This window comes from Pipistrellus hanaki (assembly GCF_964339955.1).
Source record: "Pipistrellus hanaki genome assembly, chromosome: 2".
NCBI classification, from domain to species: domain Eukaryota; kingdom Metazoa; phylum Chordata; class Mammalia; order Chiroptera; family Vespertilionidae; genus Pipistrellus; species Pipistrellus hanaki.
In genome coordinates this window covers 187163224-187176657 of record NC_140504.1, presented here as the reverse complement: position 1 = coordinate 187176657, position 13434 = coordinate 187163224, and the positions used below count along the sequence as shown (strand labels likewise).

The 13434-nt window shown below is 52.1% G+C and overlaps 1 protein-coding gene across 1 annotated transcript; it reads right to left on the bottom strand.

Moving 5' to 3' along the window:
• Positions 1-812: 812 nt before the first annotated feature.
• ID3 (inhibitor of DNA binding 3) lies at positions 813-2955 on the bottom strand. Its single transcript, XM_084872827.1, has 3 exons — positions 2098-2955; positions 1887-1969; positions 813-1321 (listed from the first exon to the last, which is right to left on the bottom strand). Exons 1-2 carry the CDS (start codon positions 2395-2397, stop codon positions 1910-1912), a joined length of 360 nt encoding a protein of 119 aa, XP_084728953.1. The 5' UTR covers positions 2398-2955; the 3' UTR covers positions 813-1321; positions 1887-1909.
• Positions 2956-13434: the final 10479 nt, after the last annotated feature.

Genomic DNA, 13434 nt, shown 5'->3' with positions numbered 1-13434 from the left:
TTACCCATTGTACCTCAGTTTCTGCATTTCTGAAATAGAAATGAAGATGCGTGCTCTCAGAGAAGGCTCCCAATGCAGGTGGTATGGGAAATGCCAGGAGGAATGAGGCTGAAGGGCCTCTTTATCCAGTTCAGGGTCAAAGTCTCCAACTACCTGATGGTAGAGGAGCGATTGGTGTATTTCCCAACCGGCACCAGAAACCCTGGTCAGGATGTCGCGGGACTTGAGGGAAGAAAGCCCTCTCCCTCGTTTCCCAATCTGGGAAGCCCAAGAGGAAGCCAACCAGAGCGCAGGAGGAGGGAAGTGAAACCAGACCCAGCGGCCGTGTGCTCATCTCTGAAGTGGGTCTGTGCAGCACCACCTGCCTGGGCACCAGGTGAGGCGCTGCTCTCCCCCACGCCCCGCCAGAAAGGCGTGAATAATAATGGCTTGAAGGCGACAGGCATCTATCTGCCTGTGTAGCTCAAAAGCCCAGGGGACTTCACGGGGACGGCAGACCCGAGTTCAATCCTGAGCTCCCAACTTGCTGGGGGAGCTGGTGCTGGGTCACAGCCCCTCTTAGGACTTCCCTCACCTGTCAAGTGAGGAGCCAGAGGTCCAGGAGTCTCTGCACCAACCCCCAATGTAGGGCTCCCGTATCCTGAACCCGCATACTACTTCCCCTCCACCCCACCGTTAGCTGGGAATTCTCCCATCTCTCTTTTAAGAGAATAAATGCTTTCCCCCCCAGGCTCCAGGAATATGTATTTCCCCTAAATTCAGCCTTGCGGGAATGTTAGCACTGATGGAATCAATCGAGATATACTCACAAGTGTTTAAAAACCGTTTATTATGCAAAATGTTAACTTTTATAAAAAGTTTAATAACATACATCCCATGGTTACAGAAAGTCACCTTCCTGCAAAAAAGGTACAAAAAGCTATATACTCTATTATAGAGTTCATAATCAGGGCAACAGAGCCTTTTTTTCCCGAGACCAGAAGATCAGCTCTACTGCTGGCCTTGGCAGAGTTTGGAGCAGCCACTCCCCGCCCCACCACACACCCTCCACATTCGGGACAGTCTTTAGAACGTGGGGGCGGGTGGGGAGGGGCTGGGTGCCGTTGCCCAGTCGGTGCCCAGAGCTTGCTCTGGCTCTTCAGGCCACCTAAGAGTTCACAGTCCTTCGCTCCCGGGCACCGGGTCCATCCAGCCTCGAGGCAGGGGGGTTTGGGGAGTGAAGTCGGCAGGGAGAGAGAGGCTGGGGTCCATCCATGCCCTGGGGCTTCCGGCCACAAGAAGTCCTGGGGTCCCAGGCGGAACGGGCGCCAGCACCTGCGTTCTGGGTGGAGGAGGAGGAAAAAAAAAAAAGAAAAAAAGACCAGAGCCGTCAGTTTCCGCCGAGCGCGCCGAGGCGGGGGCCGCCCGCAGACTGGCCGGCGCCAGGGAGGAAACTTGGTCTCTACCTCCAGCTGATAACTCCGCGCCCCGCGCTCCCCCCACCCCGTTGGCGCCAAAGGACCACAGGCGGAGCCTGCGCCGCCCCTCCCTCTTGGAGCTGACACTGCTAGCTGGGAGGGCTCCCTGTACGGCCCCAAACGGCTAACGGAACGCCTATTTTATTTAGCCGGACCTGCGCGTCCTTTCTTTCTTGGATCTTTGGCCGCTGGGGCAGGGCAATCGCAACGTGCGCTTTAAGGTTGAAACGCACTCAGAGGCGAAAATCGGTCCCGTCATTCATTGGATGGGACCACGGTCAAGTTACTTGCCCCTCTCTGGCCTTGGTTTCTCCAAATAGAGCGGGTATAGTCCCTTAAAACGTTTTTTCAGTTCCAACACTTACTGTTCTATCACCACCGCGCCCCCATCCTCACCCCTCCACCCCCCGAGAAGGTGGGGACACTCACCTGGAGGCGCCAGGACGGCCAGGTCAGTGGCACAAGCTCCTCTTGTCGTTGGAGATCACAAGTTCCGGAGAGAGGTCCGCTGTCTGAGAGAAAAGAAAAAAAGAGGTAAGAGGTGGGTAAGCATGGCACTTGGGGAGCTCGAGGGGTCCAGCAGCATCCCCAGCCCTGGACCTCAGCCCTCTCCCTGCTCCCGCGCGCGCCCCACGCGTACCTGGATGGGAAGATGCGGGCCGTCCGGGGGTCCGGGGGCGGGCTCGGCCAGGACCACCTGCAGGTCGAGGATGTAGTCGATGACACGCTGCAGGATTTCCACCTGGCTAAGCTGGGTGCCCCGCGGGACGCCGGGGACCAGCTCCCGCAGGCGCGAGTAGCAGTGGTTCATGTCATCCAGCAGGCTCAGCGGCTCCTCGGCTGCCGGGCCCTTGCCGCGGCCCCGCGCGATGGCCAGGCTCCGTTCCGACAGGCAGCACACCGCCTCGTAGCAGCCGCGCACCGGGCTCAGCGCCTTCATGTCGAGGAATGAGGTCTGGAAGTGCCCGAGGTCGGAGAAGCTGGAGAAATGCCTACAGAAGCTTGCTCTGTGCAGACGCTCGCCGGAGCCGCTACTTATAGAGCCCGCTTGGAAGCCACACCCCTTTATGCAAAACAGCCCGCCGAGGCCCCGCCCCCGCCGACCCTTGGGCGTTCACAACGCGGTTAAATTGCAAACAGGCTTTCTTCGGGCCGGTCTGACGCCGAATACCGCGGAGTCGTGGATTCAAAGAATGAGGAAGCACTGATACTGGGGGAGGCGGGCCTCTTTGCCAGCAAGGATTTCAAAAATCACTTAAAACCATTAACTCCAAGAATTCGCCTTTTCCTGGCAGCGCCCCAGATTCTTTGAGCTCCCCTGCCCCCCCTGCCAGTCCACCCACAGCCCCACACTACTGCGAACCCACAGTTCTTCCGAGGTCATAAATCCCTGAACAGCAAAGAAGCTTTTCTTTCTTTCTTTTTAAAGCAAACGGATTTTTTCAAGGGAAACTTGTAAGGAATTAGTGCCGCCTTGTTCCCCAATTTGCTGTTGTCTGACCTCCAGACTCACTGGCGTCAGGAATTATCTTGTGACCAGAAGGGAAAAAAATTAATTGCGGTGAAGCTGAGGTTACAATGAAGAAAACAGATTTGGGCTAGGCGCTGAGATTACAGAAGGAGGAGGGAGAAGGGGTTTGAGCAAAAAACTATTTGAGCAAGGGAGGGGAAAAGCTTGAATCCATGTTTTTTGCCCGGGGAAGGAAAAGAGCTCCCATCTTCTGGCCCCATGCACTTCACAAGGAGCCAAAAATATGCCTAGTTATGTGTTGGAAGTGAGTTTGCATAAAAATTTGGACAGGGTTTTGAGTGTGTGTTCGTGTCAGAAGAGATGATTTCTATGTAACCTTTTAGGAGACCCGCATGGAGTCAGCAAGAATCTCTTAACTCTTGCTTCCTCCTTTCTCCCCACTCTCCAAACAGCTCGATGCAATGCAGAAAACAATGGTTTGGTGATACCATGAGCTCTATTGTCTATCCCTTTCTGCTATGGAAAGGCAAGCCACCTGGACTTGATTATTGTAGGCCTTGCTAAAATAGCTCCAGCTCTATCTGAGAGCCCAGGAAAGGGACCGGAGGACAGGCACGTTAAGCTCTGTGTTGCAAAAGGACATTCCATTCAGTGTTCTTTGCTCCTCTTCTTATCACTTCCCAAAACTTTTGGGAATTTGCAGCCTTAAAATGCAGGTTCCCATCTTGACACTGGCCAAGTGGGATTCTCCCAATGGTTGCTTCCTTTATCAATCAGTTGGAGGCAGTGGCTCCTGCTCTCAAGAATGTCACAATTTGGGGAGACCAGATTAACACAGGAAGCAATTAAAGAGTTCTATAGTATGTGGCACTGATTAACAGGACAATGAAAGCTCAGAGCTAGGGGAGTCTCAAAAGAGTCCTAGTGAAAAGGACATGGGACTGGAAATCGGGAGCCTTAGGTTCAATATCCCAGCCCTGCCCAAAATTTGTCACGTGATCTTGAACAAGTCCAGCTACTCCAGCCGCATTCGCCTTAGGAATAAAAGGGGGAGATGGTGCTAAGTGTTTATTTTAAATCCTTTCCAACTCTGGAAGTCTTAAGGCTTAATAATTTGGGACCGGCAGGTGTGGCGTGATAAAGGGTACAGAGAGGGCTATAAAGCATGTCCAATGTCACACCACAAATAATGGCAGAGCCAGACCTGAAGTCTTGCTCTTTGCTGTCATACCACAGGGCTTGCATGCCAAGAAAGACTTTTGAAAGATAGGAATATTTTCAAGGTTAGCCTCTTTACTATAAGGAAAAGGAAGAAAATAACCAGCGAACGGCAAATCAATCTATATGTCCTTACAGACATGAAATGAAGAGCATGTCAGCTCTTTGGTCATAGGAAGGGAAAATGGTGGCTTATGGGAATTCCTGAATGACCAACTAGAAAGCCCCTTTCTTTTCTAGCATGCAGCTTTCCGTGGTTTGTGCAAAATGGCAAAGCCCAGGAGGTTCTGGAAAAATCATGGTCTTCAGGGACAGGCAGATTTATGTTCAAATCCCCACTCGCTTTTACTAACGATGTGAACTTTGGGGAGGTCACTCCTCTGCGCCTCAGTTTCTAATTTATAAAATTGACCTAATTAGACCAACCTCACTCCTTTCAACAAATAATTGTGTGAATGCCTCTTCTCTGCGAGGCGCTTGGCATGCTCCCTCCATCAGATCTGCTCGTCTCCTTGGTGCCTGGGGACTCAGTGTGGGCCAGGTGTGTGGTAGGTGCACCGTCCACAGGTCCTCACAGGTTCTCCTCCGGCTTGTAAAGCCATTTGCAAAACACCTTCACATTTGTTATTTCCCAAGATGCTTTCAGACTGAAATGCCTCTGGGCTGTGTGACATAAGGCAGGAGAGGGACGCAGCGGGGTAAGCAAGCTGAATTCTGTCCTGGCCATGCCAATTACTTGCAGCGTGGCCCTGGATGCATTTCCTTCCTTCCCGGGCCTCACTTTTTGTAAATCTGGGGGGTGGAGGGAGGCGGGGGGGAGCACACGACCTCGAAGGGTCCTTTCAATCAAACATTCTAATTCTGAACAAGCAGGTTAAAAGGTTGGAACACGGAATGAGGTCTGAACCCCAAAGACTTCTTGTTCCCATCGGCAGGCTGGAGGGCCAGCTCGGGCCTTCTGCAACTTGCTTAGCGGCGGCGGGGGCCTCAGTCTCTTATTCCAAATGTCTCTGAACTTTCTGTTCCCAGTTCTGCTTCTTTTACCAGCTTTTTCCCCCCTCTTGCATTTTTTATTTTTATGAAAGGATGTCATTAAGGCTTTTGTCTGCACTGTTTTTGTTTCAGAACTTTTCTCACAATCCTATTTTTTGTTGAGGAATCCGCTCCTTTGCCCAGCTGTGGGTCCCGGTCCCACAGCTGTGTTGATCTAAGACTCAGCCCCAGACAGCCTGGCGCCAGGGTGGGACGTCATGCGTTCACACAGGGATGCGTGTCCCAGGCAACCTTTCCTCGGGCAGTCACCGGCCGGCGACGGCCGCCCCCGCCAATCAGCGTCCGACACCCGAGAAAGGGGCGGGGCCTGCGCCGCGGGTCGGGGAGCGGCTTGTGAATCGCAGATGCTGAGAACTTGATAACGTTCCTTGAATTGGTGTCTTTTAAAGTCTACCCCCCCACACACACCCGCTTTCTTTTCTTTCTTTGTTTATTCTCTTTCTTTCCACCGTCTTTCTTTATCTATATATGTATATAGTTCTTCGTGGTCATCGTCTTCTTCCTTTTTAACTATCTCCTCCCAGTGTCAGGAATTATTTTGTAAGCATTTCCAGGAACCGAATCTTCCTTTGCCAAAATTTAAAAGAGAGAGAGAGAAAAGAAAGAAAAAATCAGTGTTGTGCTCTCTGCTCTTTTTTTTTTTTTTTTTTTTTTAAGCGTTGGCAGAACTATTAAGTTATACTGTTTTGTCTTTTAAATTTTTTAAAGTGGTGGGGGGTCTCTGAGCTGGTGATTTCAAAGCCAAAGTAATGATGATGAGAGTTGCAGATGTCTTTTTACCTAAACTGAGCTTCTATCTATCTATCTTTTTTTTTTTCCTCTTCCATTTATGTGGAAAGTGAGAATCAAGGAAACATCAGAAACTCGCCCAAGGTTACTCAGGATGTCAGCTGCCCACCTGTGGCCGAGCCGGGACCTCCTCTCCTCTGGCTCCCTGTCCCCGATGCCCTCCGAGTCTCATTAGCATTAGAGTGGTCTGCTGTGGCCTCCACACCCCCAGACTCTGCATTTCCCAACATGTACCTGTTTGCTCACAAGGTGCCTGTAAAGGCTGGCGGAAAACGTCCTAGCTGCGTACGTGGAACATATCCGTACCTCCCCACCCCGCAATGCCACACACAAGAAAGCACAGGGAATTCAGAGGCCACGCCAGGCTCAATCCTTGCATGGACTGCCTTCCCTCCGTTGTCCCTTCCGTAAAATGGGGGGAGGGGAACAACATCCATCTTTCTCACGGTTGGGAGGGTCAGAAGGGACAAGGGATGGATAGTGCTGTGGGAACTGTCATTATTTTTATGTGTGATCATGTAAAGTAGTCCCCTGGTGAGGGGGATAGATGGTGCCAGGTGAGTTGAATGGTCCCTCCTGGGTGTTCAGGAATCTGGGCCATACTGAGGGGGAGAGTGTGGGGAGCATCTGGAGCTCAGGCCGGAGTCCCTGTTGGGGTGAGGATGTCAGGGGCCTCCACGATGGGCTGCTCTACAGTTGAGAAGTACTTGGTGCCATCATCATCATCATCATTATACTTTTGTGACTCTGAACTGTTTGCCAAGTTCTGTTTGCCTTCTCTCACGTTATCTTATTTCATTGACCCAGTTTATGACAAGGAGACCGAGTTTCCAAGAGGTTAATGTGCTTGGCCATGGGCTCAGAGCTAGTAAGTGGCAGATCTCAGGTTTGCAACCAGGTCTGCCTGACTCAAAGTGTCCTCTTTTGTGCCCATGCTGTTGTTGTTGTTGTTTTCTAATCTTTTTTAAAGTTGGCTTTTAGAGAGAGAGAAACATCAAAACAGATTTGTTATTCCACTTATTTATGAATTCATTGGTTGATTCTTGTATGTGCCCTGACCAGGATCGAACCTATAACCTTGGCATATGGGGACAATGCTCTAACCAACTAAGCTACTTGGTCAGGGCCAACATTGTTTTTTTGTCTGTTTGTTTGTTTTATTCAGAGACTCAAAGAAAGTTGAAGTTAACGAACCCCTTGCTTCAGCTGGTAGGCAGTGACCAGGGAATGTGCAGGAGCTAGCTTAGCATCTGGGGTGAGGTGGGGGGTTGGCCACCCACAGGGAAGTCAGAAGGGAGTTGATTTTCTGAGACCCTATCCTGTGCTGGTGCTTTCTACATTCTATCTTGTATTATCTTCTCTAGAGACTTTAGGGCTAGGTATTATTATGAAGTTCACATATACTGAAGTTCAGAGATTTGTCCCAACAATCAACCTTCGAACCCAGGCCTGTGGCTGAAACACTGACACATACCAGGATGGAGACTGACATCCAAACGGCACAGAATCCAGACACACAGGGACCGGTTCCCTCACCCCCTACCATTGCTAGGCTAAGGAGGACACACCAGACAGCCTCCTTTCTCTGGTAAGGGAAAAGTTTGGAATTTCCAGACTCTGGAAAGCATCAGTAGGTTACGTGGGAGTTTAACTCTAACTTAACAAGAACATATTGCTATAGAAAGTGGTCCTGCCGTTTCCAAAGCACACACATTCATGGTTGCATTGAACACTCCCAAACACCCTGAGGAGCAGAGAGCTCTCCTGCTTAGCAGTCAAGTCCTGTCTCCCTGGTCCCAGTGTCACAGTGCCTGGAAAATGTACTGAACTAAGTTCCACCACAGTGCTCACGTTGGGGAGACCTCTTAGAGGGGGATGTGAAGCTCAAATACAAGTGGTGCCGGATGACACTGATGGCGGCTCTCAGGCGTGGTGTTCTTTGCTGCAGACAAATGCTGACGCTTGGATCTGGATGCCCACTAACAGGTTTTAGGAAACGCTTTAGAAAAATGATGGAGTCCAAGGCGAGAAAAGATGAAGGAAAAAAAAAAAAAAAAAAAAAAAAGGCCTTGAAAAGCAATGTTTACCCTGCCTAGATATTATCTTGTGTTGGCCTAGGTCCCAGCAGCAATTCAAAGGCTTGGAGGATAGTAGGTAGGGAGGTGGGGGGGGGGGGGGGGGCGGGGAGGGGGCGGGATCTGGCTTGGGGACCCAGCTGACCCTGCCAGAGAGGAAAGGGCTCCTCCACCCCTCGCCTGGCCCGAACCCTGCAGTGCGTTCTGCGGGCCCACGCTGTCCTTAAATGTAACCATCCCAGCGGCCGAGCCTCAGCCAGCTTGCACAGGGTGCCTTCTGCTGAGTGCCAACCATGAGCCTGGCCAACCATGAGCCAGGAGATAATTGGGTATTATCTCCCTCAATCTTCATACCCATCGGAACAGGGTGTTATCCTCCTCGATCCTCATACCGATGGGAACAGAGCGGCGAGGTGACTTGCCTAAGGTCACCCAGGGTGGAGAGGCCGGGCACGGCTGCCTGCGTCCAGAGCTTGTGCTTGGCAGCCAGACTACCAACCAACCCACTGCAGGGAGAGAGGAGGCGAACGCTGGAGAATGGGCCACTGGACTAAGGAGAAAGTGGAGATGGGAGAAGAAACCAGTTCATATGGGAACTCCATTTTGCTCTGATGGTGTCAAGCAGTGTGTGAGTGTGTGTGTGTGTGTGTGTGTGTGTGTGTGTGTCTGAGTGAGAGGCTGCTCTTCTGTGTGTGCGTTCCTCCCTCTCGGAGTGGGGAACCCTCCCTGAGGCCTGTGAGTGTCTCTCCCCGGGTGCTGCAGCCTAGTTAGCCACGTGGGGTGTCTCCCCAGTGCGGCGGCCCCCCGCCCGGGTGTGTGACCTCCTCCGAGCGGCTGCCTGGGCACCCGCTCCGGCCAGTGCGCCTCTCCCCCGACCTCCGGGCCAGGTGCAGAGCTGGGCCACGGGACAATGGGCCTGTGCGCCCGGGTGGCCTTTCCCTCCACCCCCTCGCCCAGCGCGACCCTCCCGCCCGCACCCCGCGCCCCGGAGCCCCCCGCTCCGGCCCGGCCCGACCCTCCCGGCCGTCCCGCCCGCGCCCCGCGGCCCCCGCCCCCCGCCCCGGCGGCCCCGGGCGCGCAGCTGCGGGACACACAATCGGGGCGCCCCCGCCCCCCGCGCAGCCCCCCGCGCAGCCCCTCGCCCAACAAAAGCCGCTTTCTTCCCCGCCGCAGATTAAAGCGCGGGAGGGGGCGGAGGAGCCGCTCCGGCCGGCGGGGGAGGGGCGCGGGGAAGCCGGGCTCCGCGCCCTTTGATGGGAGCGTGTGGGAAACCCGGAGGAATGCGGCCGCCGGGAGGGGGCCCCGCCGGCACCCCGAGGCCCGCCGCCCCGGCGCCGCCCGGCCGCGCCCCCCGCCCGCCCGCCGGCCTCTCCGCGCCGGGCCCGGCTCCCTCCCCGCGGCCCGCTCTCAGCTCTAACGTCTCTCCCTTCTTCCTATTTCGCTTCTAATTTTTCCTTTTTGCGAGTCCCCCTTTCCTCCTCTTCCTCTCATTTCTGTACTTTTTGTGCATCTCCATCTCTTTATCTCCATCTAAACGCCCATCCTCTCTCCCTCTTTGTCCGGGACCCTCTCCCGGCCTCTGCGTCTGTCCCCGCGGCTCCTCCCGCGCCTCCGGCCGCCGGTCCGTTCCCCTCGGCGGCCCGGGGTGCGGCGCCGTCAGCATCCCTGTCCCCCCCCACTCCCGCCGGGAGGGCCGGAGGGGCACCTGGATGTGGGCGGTTTGTCTGAGCATCCCTGGCCCTGCACACGTGTGCGCGCAGATGGGAGCCGGCAGGGAAAGTCTGCGGGGAGCCCAGAAAGCCCCAGGGAGACTTGGGGAGGCCCTCCCCCCCGACACCGGGGTTGAGCCGAAATAGGGGCTCTCGGAGGCCTCCAAGGGGTCAGAATTATTTTCGGCTCCGCTGAACTCAGTCTCGGAAAGGAATTCCTGGCCCAGGACCGGATGGTGGCCTTGGGACCCTGATGGGAAATGGGCTGGGTCTCCTGGGCCCTTCCCTCCTCTCTAGTCCTTGGGACCCGCAGGCTTGAGGGAGGAAGGGGGGGGGGGGGGGCCCTGGTTCAAGACAAAGGGCTTCCAGGTGGCTGGGGGCAGGGACCATCCCTGCCAAGACAGCGAGGTATGGGGGGGGCGGGGAGCTCAGCCTGGGACCCTGAGACCCCCACTGGGCGCTGCCACTGACAGACAGCCCTGGGCACATCCCCCTCTTGGGGCACCAGGGTCCCCACCTGTCAAATGAGGTCGTTGTTTAGATCAGCAGTTGCCCTCAACCTTTTCTTCCACCCACAGGTCCCAAGAACCGATTTATGCCAAATGTGTTGCTTATATTAATTAATAGGCCTTCTCGTTTTTTGTGTTGGTAAAAGACAAGCATTCAGTCCGAGCTTCTGATTAGCATGATTCATTACCATGCAGAGCTGTTCTAATTCCAGCCAAAGACACCGCCCAGGGAGACCCCCCAAACCATGGGCGCCTTCCTCCTCTGTGCAGCAGACTCCCATGGAAGACGTGTGTTTGAATCTCGAATCTGCCGGCGTCCAGCTGCGTGACCTTGAGGAGGTCACAGCTTCCCGGTTTCCTTATCTGTAAAAGGGAGATATTCATAATATCCAGCCTCCCGGATTGTGCTGAGCGTTATGTCAGATAACAGGCACAAACGTGTCAGGAATAGCCTATGAACCCAGAGGTCATGGTACGGGGGGGAGGGGCACGGTTTGCAGGAGGCAGCCAATCAATGATTCTCCATCCCCAGTGATGTTTCTATCCTCTCTGCCTCTCCCTTCTCTCTCAAATAAATAAAAACATTTTTTTTAAAAATATTTTTTATTGATTTTTTTACAGAGAGGAAGGGAGAGGGATAGATAGAAACATCGATGAGAGAGAAACATTGATCTGCACACCCCCTACTGGGGATGTGCCCCCAACCAAGGTACATGCCCTTGACCGGAATCGAACCTGGGGCCCTTCAGTCCGAAGGCTGAAGCTCTATCCACTGAGCCAAATCAGTTAGGGCCAATAAAAACATTTTTTAAAATTGTAAGGAATGGAAACCTGATAAGTAGCAACTTTAGCATGTTAGTGATCTATATATACAGTGATTTTCAACAGGTATGCTACATTGATTTTTAAAACATGCAATACCTGACTATTTAGGTAAGGGGCACTTACCACTTTTCCCTACATTGTCAAGTAAAAATAAGAATAACAGCCAACCCAACAATAGCCATCTGGTGTGAATAAATCAAAATTACAACTAAGTCATCAAAATTTGGAGTGTGTTTTATTTTTATGTGAAAAAATACTTTAATTGCTTATAGAGAGAGAGGAAGTGAGAGGGAGGGAGAGACATCGGTTGATTGCCTCCCACGTGCAAGCCGATTTGGAATCAAACCCACAATCTGGGTTTGTGCCCTGACTGGGACTCGAACTGGCAACCTCTGGTGTATGGGCCAACACTCCAACCCACTGAGCCACGCCAGCCAGGATGGTATATGTGTTTTATTTATTTATTTAAAAGCAGAAAATGTTCTTTAATTTCTAGAGCCTCCCTTCATTTTACAGTAATGAAACAGCCTTCTTAGCTAGTTCCCCATGTGCACAGCTCCACAATTATATCACATGGCGTCCAGACACACAGAGAAATTGCACCTTTCTTACTAGTCTGGGTAAGGAGGACCCACTGGCGTGTGTTGATACATCAGCACATCTCCGGAGGTTCAGACCAGCCACAGTCCAAGTGCCCAATGGCCATGTATGGCTAGTGGTTACTAATGGGACAGTGCTGATCTAGTTAGGACCTTAAGAAAGGACATTGGAACTTTTTTTTGTTTGTTTTCCACAGAGAGGAAGGGAGAGGGACAGAGAGTCAGAAACATTGATGAGAGAGACACATCGATCAGCAGCCTCCTGCACACTCCCCATTGGGTATGTGCCCACAACCAAAGTACATACCCTTGACCGGAATCGAACTTGGGACCCTTTAGTCTGCAGGCCGATGCTCTATCCACCTAGCCAAACCAGTTAGGTTAGGGCAGGAGCTTAGACTTGAAAGCCAGGTGGGATTTTAACACATGAAGTCAGGAGGAAGGGAGAGGACAGGGAATGGTGTGAGCAAAGATGTTGATCAGCTGGGTTGGGCAGAAGCTGGAGGGTGGGGTGGATGCCAGCCAAGACTGGGTAAGTAGCTGGAGGTAGGGTTTGTGGAGAGCCTTGAATACCAGGCTAAGAGCACACAGAATGTGGGCATTAATCCTTCAGAGGGACTGTCTCTCTGAGAGCTCTCTTCAGGACTGTGTGTACTAGCCACCGGTTATTGAAGATTCACTATGACCAGGCACTATGCTAAGTTATGTTAATTATCTCATTTCAATGTCTCAACAAACCCTCCTGCATTGCTGAAGGGAATGGAAAACAGTCTGGCAGTTTCCTAAATAATTAAGCATAAAATCAATCATATGGTTTAGTAATTATCCATCTAGGTATCTTTCCAAAATAAACAAAAACAAACATCTACCTAAATAATGTACAGAAATGCCCTAACTGGTTTGGCTCAGCGGATAGAGTGTCGGCCTGCGGTCTGAAGGGTCCTAGGTTCAATTCCGGTCAAGGGCATGTACCTTGGTTGTGGGCACATCCCCAATAGGGGGTGTGCAGGAGGCAGCTGATTGATGTTTCTCTCTCATTGATGTTTCTAACTATTCTTCTTTCCTCTCTGTAGAGAAATCGATAAAATATGTTTTAAAAAATTAAAAAAGAAAAAGAAAAGAATATACAGAGAGTGCTAGCTGGTTGGCTCAGTGGATAGAGCGTCAGCCCTCGGACTGAAGGGTCCCGGGTTCGATTCTGATCAAGGACATGTACCTTGGTTGCAGGATCCCCAGCCCTAGTTGGGGTGAGTGCAGGAGACAACCAATGATGCCTTTCTCTCACATCGATGTTTCTCTATGTCTCTCCTCTCCCTTCCACTCTCTCTAAAAATCAATGGGAAAATATCCCCGGGTGAGGATTTACATCAACAAGAAGAATGTACAGAGAGATTCATGTCTGCATTGTTCATTACAGCCAGGCGGTAGAAACAGCTGGAAGCTCCCGTCACTAACGAATGGATAAACAAAACGTGGTCTATTGCATATCCTTACCTATGCGACACATGGATGGACCTCAAAAAGTATGCTAAGCGAACAGAGAAAGAAACAAAGGACCACATATTGTAAGATCCCATTTGTGAGAAGTTTCCAGAAAAGGTAAATCTATAGCAAGTGCATTAGTGGTTTCCCAAAGCTGGAAAGAAGAAGTGGAGTGACTGCTAATGGGTAAAGGGTATTTTGGAGGAAAGGGGGGGGGGGCGATAAAAATACTCTAAAATTAATGTGG

What these genes read in the sequence shown, in the direction of transcription:
- ID3 (XM_084872827.1), bottom strand. Translation starts at nt 2,397, where the DNA reads ATGAAGGCGCTGAGCCCGGTGCGCGGCTGCTACGAGGCGGTGTGCTGC. An exon ending in GCCCGCATCTTCCCATCCAG is followed by an intron (nt 1,970 to 2,097) that starts GTACGCGTGGGG and finishes CTTTTCTCTCAG; the next exon opens with ACAGCGGACCTCTCTCCGGA.